Genomic DNA, 21542 nt, shown 5'->3' with positions numbered 1-21542 from the left:
CTAAAACGATGACAATCTCAAGCTTTCAAATTCCTCGTTTGTCTTAAGCTTAGAGTTCAGGTTGTTTTTAATAAACTAAAATCTGCTGTTGGACTTTTCTCAGCTCACGGGGAGTGATGTTGCATTTTTATCAAGTGAAAAGTGGGGAAAGGGAAAAAAAAATCCATAGTTATGGATTTGAGCGGTTTTCACGTGACACGGCGGTAGTTTCATCTTTCTGTCATTCGACCTCTCGCTGGCATGCTCACACAGTACTGAGTACTGGGCTTTGTTTGCCCGCATACAGTTCGCTTTTTATGTCATAAAATAGCCTTTTCTTATTCCGTGTTTGTTAACGGCCAGTTGCTTCATTTGTGTGTGTGTGTGTGTGTGTGTGTGAGTGTGAGTGTGTTTTCACAGCAGTGATCGCAGCTGTTTGTTTATGCAGCGGCGTGTCGTACCCCTTTTAAAACCAAGGTGTGTCGGCCTGTTGTTAAACCACTTGCACAATATCTGGCGTTGCTCCAAAGCCCTCTTTTGGCGCTCCCTTTCCATCCTCTCTCCTGCCATTCTTATACGATTGTTCTGCGTTCTCGGCTAACGCTCCATCATCTCTTTCTTCAAGTTTTCGTTCGCAGTCTGAGGGAGTTTCAGACGTGTTCTCTCTGTTCACGTTCAGTTCACAGGCTTGTGTGTTTGACCTCAGCCGCATGACTAAAAATATTTCCAAGCTATATAATAGGTGGAAGTGTGTGTGTGTGTGTGTGTGTGTGTGTGTGTGTGTGTGTGTGTGTGTGTGTGTGTGTGTGTGTCTGTCCCACATTCTCTCTTTCCAAACTGGGTCAGGAAAACTGGCTCAAGCTTACTGGGAGCTTACCATACAGTATGGGAGCCACAGCGATAGCAAAGGTCACTGTGCAACTGGTGTCTGGTTTTTACAACCCTTTTTTGTTTTTCTTTCCTTCTGTTAGATATTTTTAATCTAAGTAAGAACCCCTTCTGTTTTCTTTTCCCTTCATTTTTTAAACCAACAAACACAGAAACAATGAGAGCGAACTTCGTGGAAAAAAAAACGTTTTTCATCTGAAGCTCTTTTTGCATACCTCACATTTTCCTCGGTAACTCCACGTGTGGTATGTTCTTATCTTGAGCTCCTCTGCGAGTCTGGCTCGGCACCTCCAGGCACGGCTGAACCATTCAACGTTTTAAAAAAATTCGGTGACACAAAGGCCCTTGAACTTTGCGTACACATTTACAGAAGTGGAGAAGTAGGGCAGCCTCCACGGTCACAAGGCTAATTAGTGACTTGCGCACCGCGATGCGTTAGATCATTGATGGACACGCAAACACACGCATGCCCTGAGTGAATTCCTCAGCTGCCGACAGTGGGCATAAAGACTCCACACATCGAATCATTCCCTTCTCGAAACACTCAACCCCCCCAATGGCACACGCATCCTCTTAAAATGGACTTTGCTGCATTCTTCCGTAGAATGAGATGACTGCTGCCACTGGAGCAGGCATCAATCTCTCCTCTGTGTATTTGCATGTACGGCTGCATCAGTCAGCGAGCCACACGATAATTCACACAGATTCAGCTCAGCAGTTCCGGGTCTCCCTGTCAGTCCAGCCCAGTTCTGCCCTGTAGCCGATCAGATGCCGTAGAGAGCACAAACTGCCCTACACATGAGGCCAGCGCAGGGGAGCTGCAGCCTGACTTATGTAACACATGCTGCAATCTATAGAGGCTAGTCGTCTGGCTGGTTTGTCAGAGGTTTAGTCTCCGGTGCGGCTTTTATCCCACTTGGGCTGTCGTAATACCTGCAAATTAGTATCATTGCTGTATTTATAGACATGTTGCAATGCCAAGCAGCTGCCACATTTTCAGCTCGCTTTTCTTTTTCCACAGCTTGATGTGCACGTACTGAAAGCTCAACAAATGTACAATGAAAACACTTAGTATTTAGCCTCGACATCAACAGCCGATCTGCTCTTAGCCCCGGAAATACCAAGTAGAGGACCCTGTCCTGCCTGGCCCGCTGTCGGTGGTGTGTGACGGAGGTTGACCTTGGCCTACTGGCTCCAGCTGCCCACGCTCCATCACTTTCCCAGGCCTGTAGTGACACAAGGGTGTTCTGTCTGCCTGGGCTGTGGATGCAGTCAGTAACGAGGGTTACTGACTGCATCCCCTAAAATGTAGAAATCCCCCCTTTTTGAAAAAATAAACACATAAATAAACAAATGGCACTGGCTCATACTCTGAGAAATGTGATTCGTAACACAATTGGAATAATTGGAAAGATCGAGTGAAGAAAAAAAAAAGAGGGATTTTGATTTCTTTTAAGCAAGCATTTTTCTTTCTACAGACGAAGAAGTTCCTTCCCTTGAAGTCCGTCATGTTGCACCACCGTTTCTTTTTCCACGTTGGTCTAAAACAAACAAACCCAACACTTACTTGCTGCTTTTTTTTTTCTTCTTCACTTTTGGAAATGAAAAATGACTGTTCAGATGCAGATCTGAATGGGATACGGACCACAAGACCTGTCAACAAGAACGAGTGCTTTTGAAAGAGTATTTTCTGTCTCCCGTCGTAGACTGTCCACTCAAAAAATCCACTTGTTGATTTGTGCTCCCTGAACATATATTTACATAATATTTACAGTTAAGGTGTAGGTCAGTGGTGTAGGTATGCGTATTTGTCAGTTCTTATTTGGATATAACTAACGAGTTAAGACCCTTTTATATGCGAGTTTTCTCTCGTAAATTTTCCCCTTTTTGTTTTGCCAACAGAGTTAAACAATCTCATCTGCCTTTAAACCCCCCCAGAGCCTCTCCCCCTTAGAGCTCCACTGTAGTAGTGTGTCATCCAGTGACTGTGCGTCTAGGTAATTTGAAGTCCGCTTAATCCTAATCTCTAATCCCATTTGACTAAACATTCTCTGCCATCTGGCCCTGGCTAGACAAAAAACACTCACGCACCTCCACGCAGACAGACGTGCGTGCGGATAATCAGACCCCGCAGCTGCAGTCGAAGTCGTTGTTGACGACCAGTTCTTGAGAAGTTGTTGGTCGGAGTGCATGTTTATAATGCAGGAGGTGAAATATTTGTGAGTGTCGAGAGAGAAAAAAAAAAAGAAGCTAGACACCACACAGTCATTTAATCTCAGTATGTGGAATGCGAAGGACTTTGTTCAGAATGTGTATCTCTTTTGTTGCCACAAGACGAAAACAATTAAGCGCGACAAAAGGTCAAGTATCAGGCTGCCAGCTGTTGTGTGTTTATGAGTTTCATCCTGAGTGCATGTGAGGGCTCATATTTGTACCCTTTGACATCGTTTTCCTTCTTTTAAAGATCAATGTTTTTGTTTTTAAGGATCTCGGTATGAAAGCGTCCTCTGTTCAGGGTCAGTGTTTTTTTTTTTTGCTGTCGAAAGAAGAATAAGTTGACAAAGATGGCTCTAAATGAGAAGCTTAACACTATCAGGTGTGAGACTCGATAAGATAAGAGCAATGCGTTGTTGTGTTAAGTGTGTGTGTGTGTGTGTGTGTGTGTGCTTATTTTGGGGTTTGTGATGTCTTGTTTTTTTTTTCCTTATCACTGATTTAATTAGAAACAGAGCTCTGAAACCACTCTGATGCTTGACTGTTTGCGATCCCCTTAGAACAATCACTATAGCTCTGTTTGTACCTATATGCATTATGGATCACACACACACACACACACACACACAGCCAGAGGTGCACAATGAAAGAGGAGTGCGTCGCAGCCTAATTCATCCCAATCCTCAGATTGTGCTTTGTAACATTTCAGTGTAATGTCTGCATCCAGAGCCAAGCAGACCATCACTTATTCATGCGAGCGTGTGTGTGTGCGAGCGTGTGTGTGTGTGTGTCTTTAAGGACGAACGGGGGTTCAATGAGTTCATGCGGCTCCTTCTCACTCTCTCTTTCTCACTGACGAGCAGAAAGAAGCGGCCGGAGGAGAAGATGAGTGATGAGATGTGAGCAGCCTGTGGGACACTGTCATAGGTGCAGAGTGTGCCTGGCTTCCTATAGTCTGCCTCTCTCTGCCTCTGCTGCGTATTTCCTCCCGGGTTATGTAATGCGGGGGCTGCCCGGTACTTTTTTTTTTTTCCCTTCTTCTACCCTCTACAATCCAGAGCATGACATGCCTTCCTGTTTTTCCAACAACCCAGTGAACTCTTTCCCAGGGCAGCAGTTGGGAGCGCTAACACTCAGCCACACACTCACTTGTCACGCATTGTATGTTGTGTGATTATTTCAGACAAAGCTGCTTATCCTTTATGTATTGTGTCGGAAAGGCTTACATAAATGTGTCATTCCTCACACACTTTGGTTTTGTCCGTCTCTTTCAGCTGCCTTCACGCGATTAAAGTCATATTATGTCCGCCTGTTCGTCACTTCTCTCGTTTCTGTCTCTGTCCACTTGTTTTCACTTTTCCCCTCAGGCGGGAAACTGATGTGCTGGCTCATAAAAGAGCAAACAAAATGTCCCAACTGCCTGTTGTGTGTGTGTGTGTGTGTGTGTGTGTGTGTGAGAGCATGCACAGAGAACAATGTATACTGTCTGCAGTGTTCAGTATGTGTGGCACAGAGTGTGTGTGTGTGTGTGGCACAGAGTGTGTGTGTGTGTGTGGCACAGAGTGTGTGTGTGTGTGTGTGCCTGCATCTGGGTATCTCCACTGTCAGAGTGTGGAGCGCTGGAGCCGGCTTTTTCCCGCCAGTGCGGTGTTTTGTGGGTGGGGTTGTAGCTGGGCTCAGCAGCAACAAAGCACCACAGCTTCCCGCCCGATATGTCAATAGGCTGAGAGTGGGTGGAGCTGGGAACCTCCCCTGCAGCAGCACTTAACGCTGTCGCTGCCAGGCTGGAAACCAACAAAGCGCAGGCAGCAGGCGGGCCAGGGGTCATTACTGGTTTGCAAAGTAACAACGCTCCTGAAGGCTAAAGCTCAGATAACGGACTGGGGTTTGATTAAGAAAGGCAAACTAAACAAAAGAGCACAACCACAGCTAAAAAAAAACTTCTGCATGATTCTAAATGTTTAAAGAATATAAAACCTTACTGTTTTGACAGTTAATAAGCAACTTTGCACTGTGTGCTGTATCCCTTGAGTATTATCCACCCTGGTATTTTCGATTTGGCTTTTTAATCTAGTATGAAATACTAGATTTCTTCTTAATTTCACTTGTTTGATCCATTTACATGTAAACCTTCACATGCAGGACGTCATAGACTGTCACACCTGTCATCATACCAGAACAGTGAGATCCTGTACGCACTGACACAGAGTAGCCCTGAGGCCGAATAGCGAGTTAAACTTTCTACCTAAATCCAAATCACAGTTCTTTGAACTGTCGCCCACTGCTTGCTTCTCATCTGCAGTTTTGCGAGCGGGTGACATTTGGCTAAATCTAAGCCTTGACCTCCTCAGTTCCACCATGCTTCTCGTATTTTTGATAAAACTCTTCTTTTTTTTTTGCTGGTATTCAAAACAGATGTGGCTTTATGTGTGCAGCAGCACATGGCTCACTCATGTTTTAAGGGTGTTACGCAACTCAATGCAACATAAGATGGAAGGACCGGTTGGAACTGTTTAACACACGTGCCGGCTCTCACACTCTTCAAGTCCATGTCAAGGGCCTTATCATATGAAGCTGCAACGTGCTCAGCGGGATGGAGGGCTAATGGTGACCTGTCGCACCTCGTATGCTCGGATATTTGAAAGGTGCCCTCTCGGCTCCCTGCAGTTCATGTCAAATCTGCAGCTTTTGGTGTGTCAGCTTGATTGAAACGTCGTCCATATGCGGCTGAACTCTCGCCGAGAGAGAACGAGAGTTAAAAAAAAATGAGCAGAGGTGGCAAGAGGAACACTTTTTAAGACTTTGTTTTGTTTTGTTTTGTTTTGTTTTCTTGCGCCGCTGTGTTTCAGGTGAGTACGTGAATGACTCGGTTGTGTTTGAAGCATCTAAAAATTATGATGAAGACTTATGCAGCGCGACGCAGAATACCAGCCTGTTTCATCATCCGTTTGTAGGCGCGCTGCTGAGTTTGTACATATCCCCTGCAGGAGTTTCTGTTCGTCTGCTTAAAGATAAATGGAGAAAAGAAAATTCTGAAGACGTCAAAATGTCCCGTACACATTCATAATGCATAACCCAGATGGTGGCCAGAAGCGTTCGTCCTACTGTAAAGTTGACCTTTAAAGATATTGCTGTACTGAATTCTTCTGCAAAAAAGGGAACAACAAAAAAAATCAAGGAGAAGAAAGTATTTGTGTGTTGAGTTAATTGGCATTGAATCTGGAATCTTATCAGATAAAGGTGTCCTTAAACGAGCTCTCACACACACACACACACACAAACACAAGGGATTGTTCAAATACACAAACGTGTGTCAACTCAACAGTTGGTGGCCGGCCTTAATAACGCTCAGGCTGATTTACATAGAGCAACGACTGTGGCTGATATGAAGGATGCCAGGAGTGGTGCTGATCGGTTGGTTTTGTGAGAGGGTGACGAGGAAGGAGAAACAGTGTGTGTGTGTGTGTGTGTGTGCACATGCAGCACACACACACCTCTTTGACAGAGGAAACCAGCAGAGGGAAACCACTGAATGTGTATCGCACTCGGCTTTGCTGATAAAGTGTTCCCTCCTCGGAGCAGTTAACGGTTAATACTTGATCCGTTTGGGCCGAGCCCTGAAGAGGAGGGCAGAGAAGAAAGAGGGGAATTTGCAACATGTTTCAGGGGAACTTCAGAGTTATCCGAGATCATTTTTGACGGTTGGAAAAACAGAAAGGAACATTTGCATATCAATTAAGTGCTCTGGTTAGTTTTTTATATGATCACCACTTGAGATGCCTAAAAGCAAATATTGGCTCATTTGCAGCGGTGGTGGAAGTTTCACTCTAAAACGTACGGCCGCTATGTAAAAACTTTGCATAGCTTACCTCCTCTTTTCATTCTAAACTTTGTCATGAATGAGTTCTTTATGGGAAGACCCTGTTTGGTCTGAGACGGTTAAAAATGAGGCTGGGTTAAAAAGGTGCGGCCACTCTATCTGTCAGGCTGCTGTGAAACACTGCACATCTTATCCAGCTTTCTGTTGTTTTGCACTACACATTGTGTAAAGAAACAGACCACATAACCGTCAGGATTGAAACCACTTTGAATTTGAATGCTTGCCATTAGGGAAGTAATTTGAGACGCTGGTTCCTTATTCAATACATGACAGTTAGGGCACAAAGCCAGGTTCATAGATGCTGGTCAAAGCCACGGACAAGGAGAGCCTCTAAACCCTCCAAATACCATATACGTGTTATGTTTTTATTACATTTGCTGTTTTACACTTGAAACAGTGGCTGTACTTTGCCCACTTATAGTATATGTCACTGCTGCTCTCCTTTCCATATATAACTCCTGACAGGCTCTCCTGTGTCCCCCTGCCCTACTTCACACCCCTCAGCGTTCACACACTACGGCACAATCCGATAGACCCTACAGCCATAATACCTCCCTTAGATCAACTTTAAGACTTATTACAGACACGATTAAAGATGAAATCTTTGTGATTTGCTTCATTGTTTGGCATCACAGCCTATTTGATTTGTTTTTATTTTTCTATAAGTGACTGATCTTAATCTTTGCTTTGATCCAGATTGGGCTGGTGACCATGTTATGCTTGTATTTATTGTAACTGCTTTATCTTGCTGCCTTTCTTAGCATGATCTTTTGCTGCCTCCTTGTGGTGAGATATTGTAAATGCTGCAGTAGAAGATGACGTTGCATTGGAGACCTCCAGAAAAACAACAGGTACAAGAGTTTGTAAGCTCTTTGGGACAAGCAGGATTTCTCTATTGACCAGCAACTTCTACAGTTTGTTTCCATCCGAGCACAAAAAGAAAAACACAAAATAAGAATGGTGGACTAATATTTTTCTTTCTTTTTTTTTTAAATTCTCATTGGTATTTTATTTTTGGACGAGACGTGGCAAAGTACGCAACCCCAAAGACTTCCAACCATGAAGCATGATGGAAGGAGTGTCATGGTTTGAAGCTGTGTCATTTGCTCAAAGTGTTCTGATCTAAAAATTCAAAATTGTATCATGATTTTGTACCGTTTTGGGAGAGGTTGCGCAGCAAAATGACCCAGGAACCAACCCGGTTGAGATCAAATGACATGACTCAAAGATGGCTGCTCAGTCTAGAGTCACGTTCCAGAAATATTGATGAACTCAAACTGTTCTGGTTTTAAGTTGCAGGAAACATCTGAAGAAGTTATCAGTGCGTTCAATAAAGCCATGAAAACTTTGTGTGTTATTGTTTAAGTGAGTTTGTGTTTGTTTGTGTGTGTGTGTGTGTAAATTAGGTGATATCTAGCTAAAAATACAGTGCTCTCCATAATGTTTGGGACAAAGTACCGTTATTCTTTGAGCTACCCTCTGCTCCTCATTGTGAAATTCTAAATCGAACAATTCAGACATGATTAAAGTGCACATTCCAGACTTTAATTCAAAGTCATTTCCATACTTTTCAGTTCCACAACGTAGAAATTACAACACCTAATTCAGGAGACCACAATGTTTGGGGAAAGTTAATGTTAGGTACATTAACACAGTCAGGTTTACTACTTTGTTGCATATCCCTTACACACAATAACTGCTTGAAGTTGGCCATTGATGACATCACCAGGTGTTAAGAATCTTCATTACCTGCTTGTCCCTTTAAGTTTCTTCTTCAGCATATGTAAGACCTGTTCAGTTGGATTTAAATCAGGGGACCTGTTCAGCCCCTTCAAGTATTTTCCTTCTTTCTTTTTTGTTTTAGCTTGGGGAAACCCTCGTGTTGCCTCAGCAGGATGTTTGGGATCATTATCTTGTTGCAGGACGAAGCGCCGTCCAATCACTATGGAGGCGTTTACTGGAACTTGAGCAGATCACATGTTTCTATCCACCTCAGAAATTCATTGTGCCGCTGCTATCAGTTGTTCCATCGTCAATGAGGAGAAGTGTGTCATAGCAGCCCCACCACCATGTTTAACAGATGAGCTGCTATGCTTTGGATCTTGGGCAGTTCCTTTTTGTCTCCACACTTGATCACTTATACAGCTTCATCTTGGTCTCGTCTGTCCATAATACCTCATTTAAGTACTTTTTGGCAAACTATAATTTGGGCCATCTTGTTTTTGTTGCCATCTTGCAGTGCAGTCTCTGTATTTCTGTTCAAAAACTCTTCTGTGAATAGAAGTCTGACAAAGACACACCTGCCTCCTTAAGTCTGTTTCTGATCAGTTTTTTTTTTCTTTACCATAGTGAGGATTCTTCTGTCCTCAGCAGTGGAGGTCGTCCTTGGCTTCTCACTCCCTTTGGGATTACAGAGCTCACCAGTGCATTCTTTCTTCTTAATGATCTTCCTTGGCTTTCATTGGCACAGCTTCTCTCCTCGTGTTGAACAATGGTAACGGCAGAAGCAGGCCGAGATATTTAATCCCTGCGCTAATGAAGCAATGAAACACACCAGAGTAATCACAAACATCTGGGAAGCCAACTGTCCCCAACATTATGGTGCCCCGAAATGAGGGGGAGGGTGTATAAAAAGGGTTGTAATTTCTACATGGTGGAGCTGAAATGTATGAAAATGACTTTAAATTAAAGTCTGGAGTGTTCACGTTAATCACATCTGAATTGATTGATTTAGAATTTAACTCTGAGGAGCAGAGGGGGACTCATTTAAATAAAGTAAAAGATGGGATGATCACTGCTTTCTGTCCCAGGACTCATGAACACACACGGGACGTTGTGGGTTGAATGTAATAAATGACAAGTTTATTGTTGCACAAAATATACAAAATAACAAGCAAATGGACTGCCCCTGCCCCCCCTCCCCTCCCCTCAGTGTCCCCTCCCCTCCATCTGGTTCATTCGCAGTAATGAAGCTGAATTTTCAGAAACCTACGACTACGGCAAGTCCGATGGTCCAAGCCAAAAGCATGGTAATTCTGAGAGACAACACATACCCAATTTCAGCGTCACTGAACAATTAAAAATGAATAAAAACACCTTATTTACACATTTCTGTCAGAACTTTTACAACATGCCATCTATGTATTTATACAAGAATATGCTTGTCCACATACCCCTGTATGGAAAATATATTATAAGATCAAATTAAATTAGGCTAAGGTCTATAGACATCCAAAGTACAGCACTTCTTTTTAATCTCCTTAGAGTTTTTTTAAAGTTTCAGTTTAATTTCCCACTTACTGAATGACTTAATCAGCCTCGTACCAAAAGAAAGAAGTCTAGTTGTATGCAGGTGTTGATGACGGTTGTGTTTTTTCCTCGACGACCCACATGGACCGTGTAGATGTCGCCCGAGACGAGCCTCACATATTTACACTGGAGCTCTCGGATCTCTCTGAAAATGCCTGTGCGTCTAAGCCTGACCGCTTCCCGACTCGTCCGTCCTCTCATATAATTTCTTCCCCCCCATACGTGTAATTAAAAGGATGATGAGTGATGTGTCACAGACTATGAGACTCCCTTGCAGCCTGGTCTGATGATGTACACCAGTCAGCTTTGGCACTAGGTGAAGAAGTAATGTGTGCTGAGGTTTGCCACAATGCTCCCCTTGGGTCTTTGTCCGTGTCTTTGCACGAATCTGAAAGCAGATCTGATCCTCTCAGAATTTGAAATTGGACGTATTGGTGCAAAAAAGTAAAAATAAATGGAAGATTGTTCCTTTCTTTTTGTCTTATGTCTAAAGCTGGTCAAGGCCAAATGATGTTTAAGAAGCTAGCACTGTGATATCTAAACCACATTAGCACCATGGAGAGAAAGATGCAGAGTGAAGGGCATTTTCAAGTAAAGCCAGACGAAGGTTTTATTCTGGGATGTGTACAGCGTCAGGGCACTACATGGGTGGATCTGTGTTTTCTTGGGCCAAGGGAAAAAAAAGAACAACCCACAAATCCAGCAGCTGCATGTGTGAGTGGGAAGATGAACTGTGAGGAGGAAATCAGGGTCAAAACGGAGGCTTTTTTTTTGTTTGTTTCTTTGTTAAAAAACAAAACAAAAAAAAACAGGCGGCTCCTGTCCTTTTATCCCGTCCCCCAGCTGCGCTGATGTAGAAAAGTAGTGACGCAGGCGGAAGCAAATCTCCGGAGTGCATCCATCACATTGCTTCATGACTCACCTGCATGCAGAGATCAGTGTAGCTGAGGGAGACGGAGAGGCCTCGACAGCTTTGGCTGAGAGTGTGTGTGTGTGTGTGTGTGTGTGTGTGTGTGTGGGAGGGGGGGGGGGGTGGATCCGGAAGGAATCAGGGAACCGGTTTGGGGTCAGATTTCAGAGAAGAGGAGATGGCATTGTTTTCAAAGTGTGTGCAAAAATACTTGTCAGACTACTGCTGGAACATATTTTGTTTTTTTTTTTGTACATTTTGGTTCTGACCTTAAATTTTCCAATATAGCATCATCTTTTATTCTACCTACTCTTAATCTGCTGCTTGTGTTAAGCTTCTTTTAATATATATCTATATCTTCTTTTCTGGCTTTTTTTTCCCTCTTTTCTTACTTTACAAAATGAGAGACAGAATGATGGACAGCTGACAATATATATAATTAAATTCCTCTTATTATCATCAGGTTGCGCTTAACCCGGAGATGATTTTCTTTGTTCGTTGTAAACAAACAGGTTTCCCAGACTCTGGCATTTCTCCACTCCTCCTCCTTTTTTTCTGCCTCTCCTTTCTTTCTTTCATTGCAGGAGGGCTCTGATTTGTTTGGAGGTGCTGTCATCGTTTAGATGCCGTGTCGTATACCTGAGGGTGGCGGGGGGGAAAAAAGAAGAAGATGAGAACGCTTTCACCCATTCTTTTCTGTAATGTGTCTGCACACGGCCACACACACACACACACACACACACACACACCTCAGTGCGTTCAGGAGTCCCTCCACGCTGTTGGACGGTTGCTCTTTCAGCACTTTGATGCAGCCCTTCATCTGCCAGCCACAGAGACAACACAGGGCGTTAGAGCACAATAGGACAAAGGTCAGCATCCTCAGATCAACCTCACCTCCTCCTGCTGCTGCTGCAGCCAAACACGATTAAATAAACACATTTTATAGCAGGTTGGTGTTGAAAACGCATCACCACAGAGACGGCTTTTGTGGTCAGTTCATATCTCTCAGTAGCCATTTTGTTTCTCTTTTATAGTAAATCAGCACCTGCTTGTGTTCATTTTGTCTCTCTGTTGTCATGGTGCATCTGTTTGTGGTCACTGTGTATCTCTTTTCGGTAAATTGACACATCCGCGGCAATTTAATGTCTCTGCCTCTTAAAGGAGAATGTGCTGAGAATTGGATGCAGACTCTTTGCGCTGTTCGCACATGCACTTCCCATTTGGGAGATTCTCAGCAGGAGATGTTCTCATAACATGAAATACACCAGAGAGGCGCCTGGGTGGAGCGCAGCACATGCAGCACATGATGCAGAAGGACTGTGGAAATCCCTGTGTTTAATTTACAGCATGTCGGGAATAGCAGAGGAGGCTCCTTGACAGTTTTTCTACCGGTTTCAGTTCCACATGTTCGAAGGTGTCCACGGCAGTGAATGTTGCCGACATTTCTGTTCTGGTATGCAGCCTCTTTCAGAGCTTGCCACTAAAAGCTGTAGTTCACGTGTGAGGGCATTTAGCCTCTATGCGGTAACTTTGTGTCTTCTTGTGGTTGTTGTCTTGACTTTCCATCTCGGCACGTTGAAGCTCTCCCACTGAAACTCCGACAGAGAAGATCAAATTTGTGTGCAGGCCACATGTGAGGGCAGCATGATGCAGCTTTTACTGCAGATCTGCAAATAGAATAACCTGATGCAACACTGTGGGGATTATTTTCAGAAAGATGTCACTTTAGCAAGATTTTAGATTTAGAAAAGGGGACAAAGGAATAAGACGACCCAGCCCTTGTATCCTGGCAACTGTGGAACTTCATTGTCATGTGACTATTAATTTTGGAAGTACTCATCGTATCTGCCTGATAAAAGCACATGGGTGGAGTGATGAGCAACAATTTTCTTTAAAGAATAATTTGCTAACATCTAGCTAAACATTGTCCTGAATTGGTGAGTTAGCTAGTTCTATGCGTTCTTACCCCTTCAGTAGTAGCTGTGGGGTAAATTCAACCAGGCTGGAAGACATGAATTCACATATACCTGCAACTCTGGTGTGAATGGCTTTTTCACACTGGATTCTTCAGTCTTCAAGCTTTAGTGGTTGGGTTGTTAACAAGATTTTTTTTTCTTTAAGGCTTTGTCTTTTGACTAAAATGCCTTGTAGTTTTTCCGGAGTTTATCCATGCTGTTTAGATTTTTAGCTTTAGTGTATTTCTTATTTTTCTAGTTTTATCCAACGCACATGTTTAGTCTGTTTCGGGTCACAACTTTGGTGTTCAACACATTTGTTTCAGAGATGCAAAAGAATTTGCGACGGTGACATCTAATGTTCATTTGGTTGGTTTTATGTTAGCTTTAAGGAAATAAACATGACTAATGTGGAAAATGGTGGAGGAGGTAAAGAGGAAAACTACCTTTAAAATTTCTCATGGGTTTAATTCAGTGTGTATTAGATGGTCGGTTCACCCCCAGATGGTGAATATCTCATCCCAAACCTGAAGCAAATTGAGCCATAGGTTCCCAGGTTTTTTTTTTTAATGAAATTTTTCATTTATATTTTTTGAACCCTTTGTCATGGATGCATTCTGATCATTAAAATGAACAAGAAACATCCTGAGATATGGTTAAGTGCTTTAACTGTACTTTATCTTGAGGACTACATTAGTAAAAAATGGCTGATTTTAATCGGATCAACCACCACTTCCCTGATTTACAGCACAGTAGAGATTGGTAGCCTTTTTAAAAAAAAAAAAATTTCATAATGAAGCCATGTGTAACTTTTAAAAGAGAAAATGATCCAACAGAGCACTCACATCAATTTTGGAGGTCTTGGCGAAAGCCCCGACTGGGTGAACGTGGTCGTAAAGGATGATGACCCCTACCATCACTCTCATGCAGAACAGCATGGTGTCTGTGTTGGTGAACCGGCAGCGGTACTCCCTGAGGGGGAAACAGTCACAGACCAAAGTGGTTATCTTTCTTTCTTTTCTTTTTTTCTTACAGTCGGAGCATGATGGGACAAACAGTCAAGGTGACCACCAGATGACAAGAGAGCAAAAGAGAAACAGAGAGAAAAAAACTTTCAAAATAGAATGAACGCCTCTTTGAGCGAGGCTAATGTATTGAATGAGCCTCCCTTGGTCCCTCTGAAAGAGCCTGTTCATTGGAATTTAAGTTTCTGACATTCAGAGGGAAAAACAAGACAAGAATGAAATGCAGGGAGGACAATGAAGGGAAGGGGAAGTGCCGCAAGCACTCACGGAGTCTCCAGCATGACGCGACACACGCAGGCCATGGTGCTCAGGCAGTCTGTGGTGTCCTCTATGGGCAGGGTCTTATTCTGAAGGAAGACAAAAGAGAAACCGGAGAACATGTGAGAACATCCTGCGCAGTTTAAGCTCTGAAGGGACTAAATGTTCCACCACACGATGGAGACAAAGTACATCAGCAGAGTGAAATGCGAAGTGGCTGTCATCAGCAGCGCATTCTCTACATTTTGCATGAGTCTCAACTGTGTTTTGACAGCAAAGAAAAGGAGAAAGGGGGAGTTTTCACCCCGGGAGCACCTGTGCTGAAGAACCAAACGTAGCATGAAGTAAAAACCAGAATGAATTCATTCAGCCCCAGCGCAGTCACAATAAAGCATCTGTTTCATTAGAATATGTTTGAAATAGAATGATTTCTATTGTTCAACTCTTCTTTCCACTTCTTCCACATCAACCACATGGGTGTATTCTGCGCTCTCTAATGACAGCTGATTCTAGTCCACCTTCACTTTCCGGTCAGTTGGCTGACACCGACCACATCTGTGCAAGTAGTGATCAGCAGAGGTGCTGTGCTGTTAATCACTCCATGATCTGGGGTTATTCAGATTTCTATCCAGCAAAAACTCTCTCAGGTCTAGTAAATCGCACTTTAAATGTAGTCATTCTTTTGCCTGATCTTTTGAGATTATTCTTCTAATTAAACAAATTACATCTTGTACAAAAGTCTTGTACAAAAATACAAGTTTGGGGATACTTCTTGCTTTCATTTCTATGCCGTTTGGTTCCTGTGCTTCTGCTTTGTGCTTCGGCTTAACGTGTTAATATTTTATCTCTCAAGCCCTCACGGATTAGCTACGAGACGCAGAATAAGAAGAGAGTAACAATAAAATTACGCTTCTGAATCTGTTAACAATAAACCAAACATGTATTTTTTTTTTTCATTTAAAGCCTTGTGATATAGTTTATAAATAGGAGTTTGAAAATATACTGACTAAGCATATTCTGAGTTCCTCATGTGGGCAAAGTAGAGGAGCTCTAACAGCTTGAGAATCTCAGGTTTAGTCTGTCGAAAGTTGGAGGTGAAATCTTAAAATCTGTCCTAAAACTAATGAGCAACCTGTTTACTTTTCTTGGTTCTCATTAGAAGCCTGCTGATAAGGAAGATAACTGTGTAACAATAACAGAAACCGTCTTACTAAATTTTGCCCCGACTCCCATAGTTTCCTCTTGAGCAACGTCTTACTCACTGTAGCATCGTTTTGTATTCTTATATAGTTACTTTTACTGATTATCTGAGGGCTTCCACTACGACTGACTGATAACAAAGATAGAAAAAACTATAAATACTCTTCAGCTGCCTTCAAAATCAGTTTTTGACTCTCACTTGCTCTCAGTGACGGTAATCAAAGCAACGGCAGCTAAAGCTGGAAGCCCAGCTCAGTAACTGAGCCATGACACAGAAAGAACCGTACCTCTGAAACAAACTTGGTGGTGGCGTTACTCAGAGTCTTCAGCATCGGTGTGGCTTCGGCGTAGAACAGGGACATCCGATTGGCCATCTCGTTGTTGACCTCGTTCTCTGCTTCCAGCTGCGCACCCGTACCAAACAGATGTCACATTTTAAACACAAAAAGATCACCATCAGCTGGTAAAATGACGGCTCTAATTTGTACAACTCGAACGCCAAATGAAATATTGATCGTGCATCTCTCTGTGCTGTTAGGAGGAGGATTAACACCCCCACTTTCAGTCTTTAACGATCAAAGCGACAAAGTAAAGCTGCACTGCTTTGGCTCGTTTCATCGTGTAAGCCGGATCGCTCCTTCACAGCCTCACCTGCTGGTTGTTCAGCCTGTTCCTACTTATAGTCCTCCTGTAGTAGCTGAAGTCATTCTGGATTGCTGGATTTGTCATCTGCACAGGGAGAGAAAACCGTTTGGAAATGGTTTCACTAAGTTGTTCAGTTCCATTGATTTCTGTATAGTTTGGATCAGATTTTGAGGGGGATAATCAGAAGAAAAATGATTCCTTTCACCTTCAGTTCATCAAAGCTGAGGGTAAAATGAAGGATCTCTGCGAACTGTTTGGCCAGGGCCTGCTCTCGCTCCAGGTGCTGCATGGGAGCGTAGGGCGGGCTCGTCAGCGCTTCCAGCAGGCTGCGCAGGGCATTCTCTGCAAGGATATGCACACCCCAGAAATTCAGCTTTCCCAAGCTCCCCCGAATCTGCTCGTCACACCGTACACGTTTTCGTCTCATCTGAAGACTCTTTTGTGCCGCCAGCTTAAAAACTAAATGCTGCTGTAGCAGGATGTTAACTGGTGTAAACAGAAGCAATCTCTTTCCACGGGTTTAGTCATATCTTTGCTGCATAACAGCATGCCTGTTGCACTTTTTGTACAGTTGGATCTGACGGCAGGCAAAACAGGAGACCTTCAGATCCCTTCGTAGCAGAGAGGTCAGGTCAGCCAGCAGGGAAAGTCAAAATGTGACCGCTGGCACCAACAGTAAACATCTCTCAACATCCCAAACTAAAGGAGCATGCGATGCGATCACACTGTGGCTGATCATGCAGCCTGAGCGTCCCTGTGGCTACTGTATCAGTGACCATACATTTCCCCCGTGTCACACGTGGCATTGAACTCAGGCTTTTTCGCCGCTTTGCTGCCTGTAACAAACCAGACACCGGAGCCTGACCTCAGAGGCTGGATGTTGTAGTGGTGCCTCAGAAGCGGAGCCTCCTGAGGCCCCATCCCTTCCTCTGCATTAAAAATGCATGAGGGCCTTCTATAAATACAGCAGTGAAGTGTTTAATCTAAAGGGCCTGGGCAGATACCCCAGTCTCCCTGCTGCTGTCAGCAGAGAGAGCATCTCGGTGCAACCTCCAACCCTCTGCACTCAGTCCTGAGGGTTGAAAATGATGGAGAGACACTCCAGCTCTATTTCTTTTTTATAGCACATATACTGCTGCCTTAAATCAGATAAGTAAACATAGCAAAGCCGGTACAAGGCTCAGAAAGAGGAGGGATGTTGTAGATTAAACTCTCCGAATCATTATTCTCTCCAACATGGCGGACATTTCGATGTTTCTGATAGACACATTAACGCAGACGCATCATCATCATCAATCATTAGTCAGCTTCCCTGTTACATTATGGAAAGCTGAGAACACAATGTCCCTGAGATGGAGGTATTATTGGAAGGCAGAGCAGAGGCGGCAGCTGAACTCTGTTTCACTCTATCTGTCTCTCTCAGTTCTGGACAACCTTGTACCGCTGTTTCCGTAGCAACGGCTGCCTAGCTGCTGGGTCAGGATGCTGCAGAGATGGTTGAGAGGACATTGCAGCGTATGAGTGTGTGTGCGTAAAGGAATGTTATCAGACTGAAAATGCATGTAAAACGACATTGACTTTTTGGCATTGCTACCCTTTTTCACCAATTTTAAATGAATATTCTAATCTTGTCCTTCATGCTGTGATGTGACTGTATTTTCCGCCATCACAAGGCGTTTACAGTACTAACAGTGCACCGCACAACCTGCGTATATAGAATAGGTGTCAAAAAAACAGTACAATAGTTGCTGTTGGCATGCAGCAAATTACTCCACCAAATGGTTATCTCATACCGCTTTCTGTCACGCAATGTGATAAACAGAGAAGGAGATTACGTCTTTGTCATAATGTACGAAAAGCCCACTGTGGCTCGCCTCGCTGAAAACTACCAGAGGTAAATGGTGCACCACTTCCTGTGTGCACCCTTTACCTCCTACTCTCCTTCCTCTACAGAGTCTACACTCTACTGACTCTTTACCCAGAAAACACTTTCGCCTAATGATATGCAGACAATTCTCACTTTTATAGTTGCATTGAATGGCTCGCTTAGCTGTAGGTCACAGCAGATACCTCCTAATTAGATTTAGGTTCAACTTAAATGGTATAGCCACCAGACAGTGTGTCATATCATTCTCTGTGGTCACTATCTAGACTGAACATAACTGGTCACGCTCACCCAATCGGAGGGAAAACTCGTAGAACCTCTTCAGCTTGGCCACCAGGGGGCAGACTGCGTTCCAGGCCTTCTCCTGAAGAGCGAGGTCGCCTGGGTTCTGGATGGCCTGCGGGGCGAGTAATACGGACAGATGTTACTTTTGCAAACCGAATCAAAAACCCCTCCCACGTCTCCTCCTCTCTCTTCCTTAAAGCCATCTATGACATTAGAGACATTTTCAGCCTTTGTGGTACTTTCAAACTGCAGCGATTGTACACAGACGCGCCATTCAGGAATCTAAATCTAATGAGATTCAGACGCAGTTTGCCAAACTGTCCCACAGAGACACAAATGGAAACATTATTCCTTAATGAGGGAGCTAACTTATTTCATTTTTTTGTACTGTCACCAAATGCAGCAAAAATATGTTTACTTCCCGGCTCTATCCGAGGCTTGCCTCGAGCCAAGTTGGAGCAACTTGAGATGTAAATGTTTAAAAACAGCACAAAAATATCTTTCTAACATGAGGGCGTCACATGCCCTAAAGCACGAATCACGACAAAAGTAAACTGTGCTTTTGTTCGGGAGCCACTTTCCGTGACGAATTAACACGCAAATGATGCTCGACTGATACTTAGTATTCCAGGCAGGAAGGTGATGATGTGACTACTACATTCATAGTGACAAATTAGGTTTTTAGTACAACTCTATTGTCAGAATTGTTCCCTGTAGTACAATAAAACAAGCAAAAAATATCACTGCGTGTGGCAGTCTAAGGCAATCTAAAAAAACAATAGGATCAAGCCATGTGAAACATAGGCAGGCTTACATGTATGGTGCCTTAAAATGCTTCCAAGTTCTCAGATTTAGCAAACAAGGAGAGGAAATGATTCAGCACTTCTAAATGTAGGTATGCAGGCAGCTGAGCTCCCTGTTCATGCTGCAGAGGAAACAGGTCTGCAGATATGTGTCACCGAGGTAAAGCTCAATATGGACACAGATGATCTTTAGGCCTCTGCCATACCAGCAAATATTTCTTCAAGAAATATTTTTACACATTTCTGTTTCAGTCTATACCGAATCTTGCACATTTCTTATGAGAATGTGACCCTGGCAAGCCTTATGAATCACACATAAGTGTCGTGTTTCCACCCTGCACTGTGCCTCGCCGGTTTATTGGGGGGTTGATTTTATTCCAGCACTTATCGACTGCTTCACGCTCACTTCTCGTATCTCCTGCCCAGCGCCGTTATAGGACTGCAGCTCGGCCAGGATCCCGTGAGCCTCCTCCAGCACGGCGCTGACCTGGTTCCACACGGCTGTCTCTGCCTCCGTGGGCTGGGCATCTGCCAGAGGGGAGGGAGGCGAGGGACACAAAGAGGAAGAGAGGGAGCAAGAAGTGAAAGTGGGATGCAAGGTGCAGGAAGAGATGAGAATGTTCAGGGGAAGGGGGCCGAGGAGGGGGGGAAGTAATACAGAGAGAAGAGCTTAAATGATGATATCCTAAAAGGCCAGATAAAAACCTGAGATCATAGCCTTCACAAGTTAAGATGACTGCATTTCATCCGACATAGTACACTCAAATAATCACTCCAGCTGTAAATATCTGAGGTCAAATCTGGCCAGTGAACTGATGATCCAATTTACCCTCAGAATTATATCAAGAGACTTTCTCTGTCACACAGCAAGGTTTGATTGCACGGCGGTACAGCCAAGAAGATGGCAAGTCAATTTCACTTCAGGGAACAATTTGGAGGCAACGACTGGTAGTTTAACACGATAGTTTTCAGGACTGCACCACTCGGGTAACACACATCCTGAACTGTAATTGTCTACTGTCCATTCAGCAGAGATTTATACAGGCCTGGATGGGTGTTACCGCCTCATCAGATTGATATAATAGTCTTAATCACCCTCTTCCCACTTTTCTGTTTCGCCTTTTGCTTCTTCATTTTTTATTCTTTCCCCCCCCTTGGGGTTTAATTGTGAGAAATGTTAAAGCAAACGTGCAGCAGAAGCTTTGGGCATGTCCAGTCATTTTCTTTCTCTCTGTTCCTATCATGTAAACTTAATGTTTTTGCTGCAGGGCTCCTCCCAGTCACACTTCTGCTTTGTTTGCCCATGTGGCGCTCTGCGTGCGTACAGGAGGGACTCGGGGTTTGAGCAACACAATTTAGGATGTGTCCTCTTGAGTCATGATTGTGTTTGCTTCTCTTGTCTTTTGTCTGTCTGTGATTCAGGTGTAAAAAGCTTGTGGGAGAGTGCTCAGGCAGTTCTCCAGATGCTGAATTGTTTTTTTGTACTCTGAGGCGCTGCAGCCCCGCAGAGGAGTAGTAATCTTGGGATATTTGCTACCCTACGTGCACCACCGCCTGCCCTATTACGCACAGCTAGTTGTGCTATTTTTGTAACTTCTCACTAGTGCCTCCTCTACTCTTCTTGTAAACTACAGGTTTAAAAGGTGCTAATTGAACAAGTACAACCTAATCTCATTTTCTGTCTGAGACCGAGATGAGAAGATCATTACCACTCATACATTAACGCTAAATATGGACCTGGAACCTAGAGATGGTTAGCTTAACAACAGGAAGCAACAGGTAACCAGACTCCAGTCCAAAGATTAGTTATTCCTACAGTGCATGAAATCTTTTATCTATAGACTATCGCAGCCATGAGCATTAACTGTCACGATTTTATTACAATCTTAAAAAGACTTCAATATAAATTCAATTCTGTCATTCTGTCCTTTTTTTTTACACTCAAAGTAAGAAGCAAGGAACCTGTACAAAAATAATCCCCATTCAGTAATATTTCACCCCTAATTTAGAACCTTTCAGGACTCTAATCTTCAACGCAACATCCCCGTTTCAGCTGACACTTTGCTGGCTTGGGTGCTGCTGTTTCCTGCAGTGTTACAGAATCTGAAAGCACGCAGACAGCGCAGGGGCCAAAGAGTCCTGCTTGATATGGATGAGCAGCCAGCTGCAGGGCTCGGGAGAACAGTGGGCATTTGGTGATTCTGACTAAAATACAATGCTCGAGCCGCACATTTTTAGCACAGACACAAGAGTGGTATCAATCTTCTCATTTAACTGTACTTTTTACTAAAATTTCAAGCCATTTC

The 21542-nt window shown here is 43.6% G+C and overlaps 1 protein-coding gene across 3 annotated transcripts in view; it reads right to left on the bottom strand.

The window, feature by feature from the left end:
- Positions 1–10482: 10482 nt before the first annotated feature.
- Positions 10483–21542, bottom strand: part of fam49al (family with sequence similarity 49 member A, like) — a 32848-nt gene continuing 21788 nt past the window's right edge. For all 3 annotated transcript variants that reach the window (XM_075450414.1, XM_075450412.1, XM_075450413.1), the window contains 9 exons: positions 19643–19764; positions 18440–18545; positions 16469–16605; positions 16270–16347; positions 15906–16022; positions 14428–14507; positions 13981–14107; positions 11930–12000; positions 10483–11819 (listed from right to left, as the gene is read on the bottom strand). In XM_075450414.1, the coding sequence (XP_075306529.1) occupies positions 11756–11819; positions 11930–12000; positions 13981–14107; positions 14428–14507; positions 15906–16022; positions 16270–16347; positions 16469–16605; positions 18440–18545; positions 19643–19764 (902 nt within the window). In that variant the 3' untranslated portion in view covers positions 10483–11755. The remainder of the gene's footprint in view (positions 11820–11929; positions 12001–13980; positions 14108–14427; positions 14508–15905; positions 16023–16269; positions 16348–16468; positions 16606–18439; positions 18546–19642; positions 19765–21542) is intronic.

Source organism: Odontesthes bonariensis, chromosome 18 (assembly GCF_027942865.1).
Source record: "Odontesthes bonariensis isolate fOdoBon6 chromosome 18, fOdoBon6.hap1, whole genome shotgun sequence".
Classification (NCBI taxonomy): domain Eukaryota; kingdom Metazoa; phylum Chordata; class Actinopteri; order Atheriniformes; family Atherinopsidae; genus Odontesthes; species Odontesthes bonariensis.
Note: the sequence above shows the minus strand (reverse complement) of the source record. Positions and strands in the feature narration are given on the sequence as shown.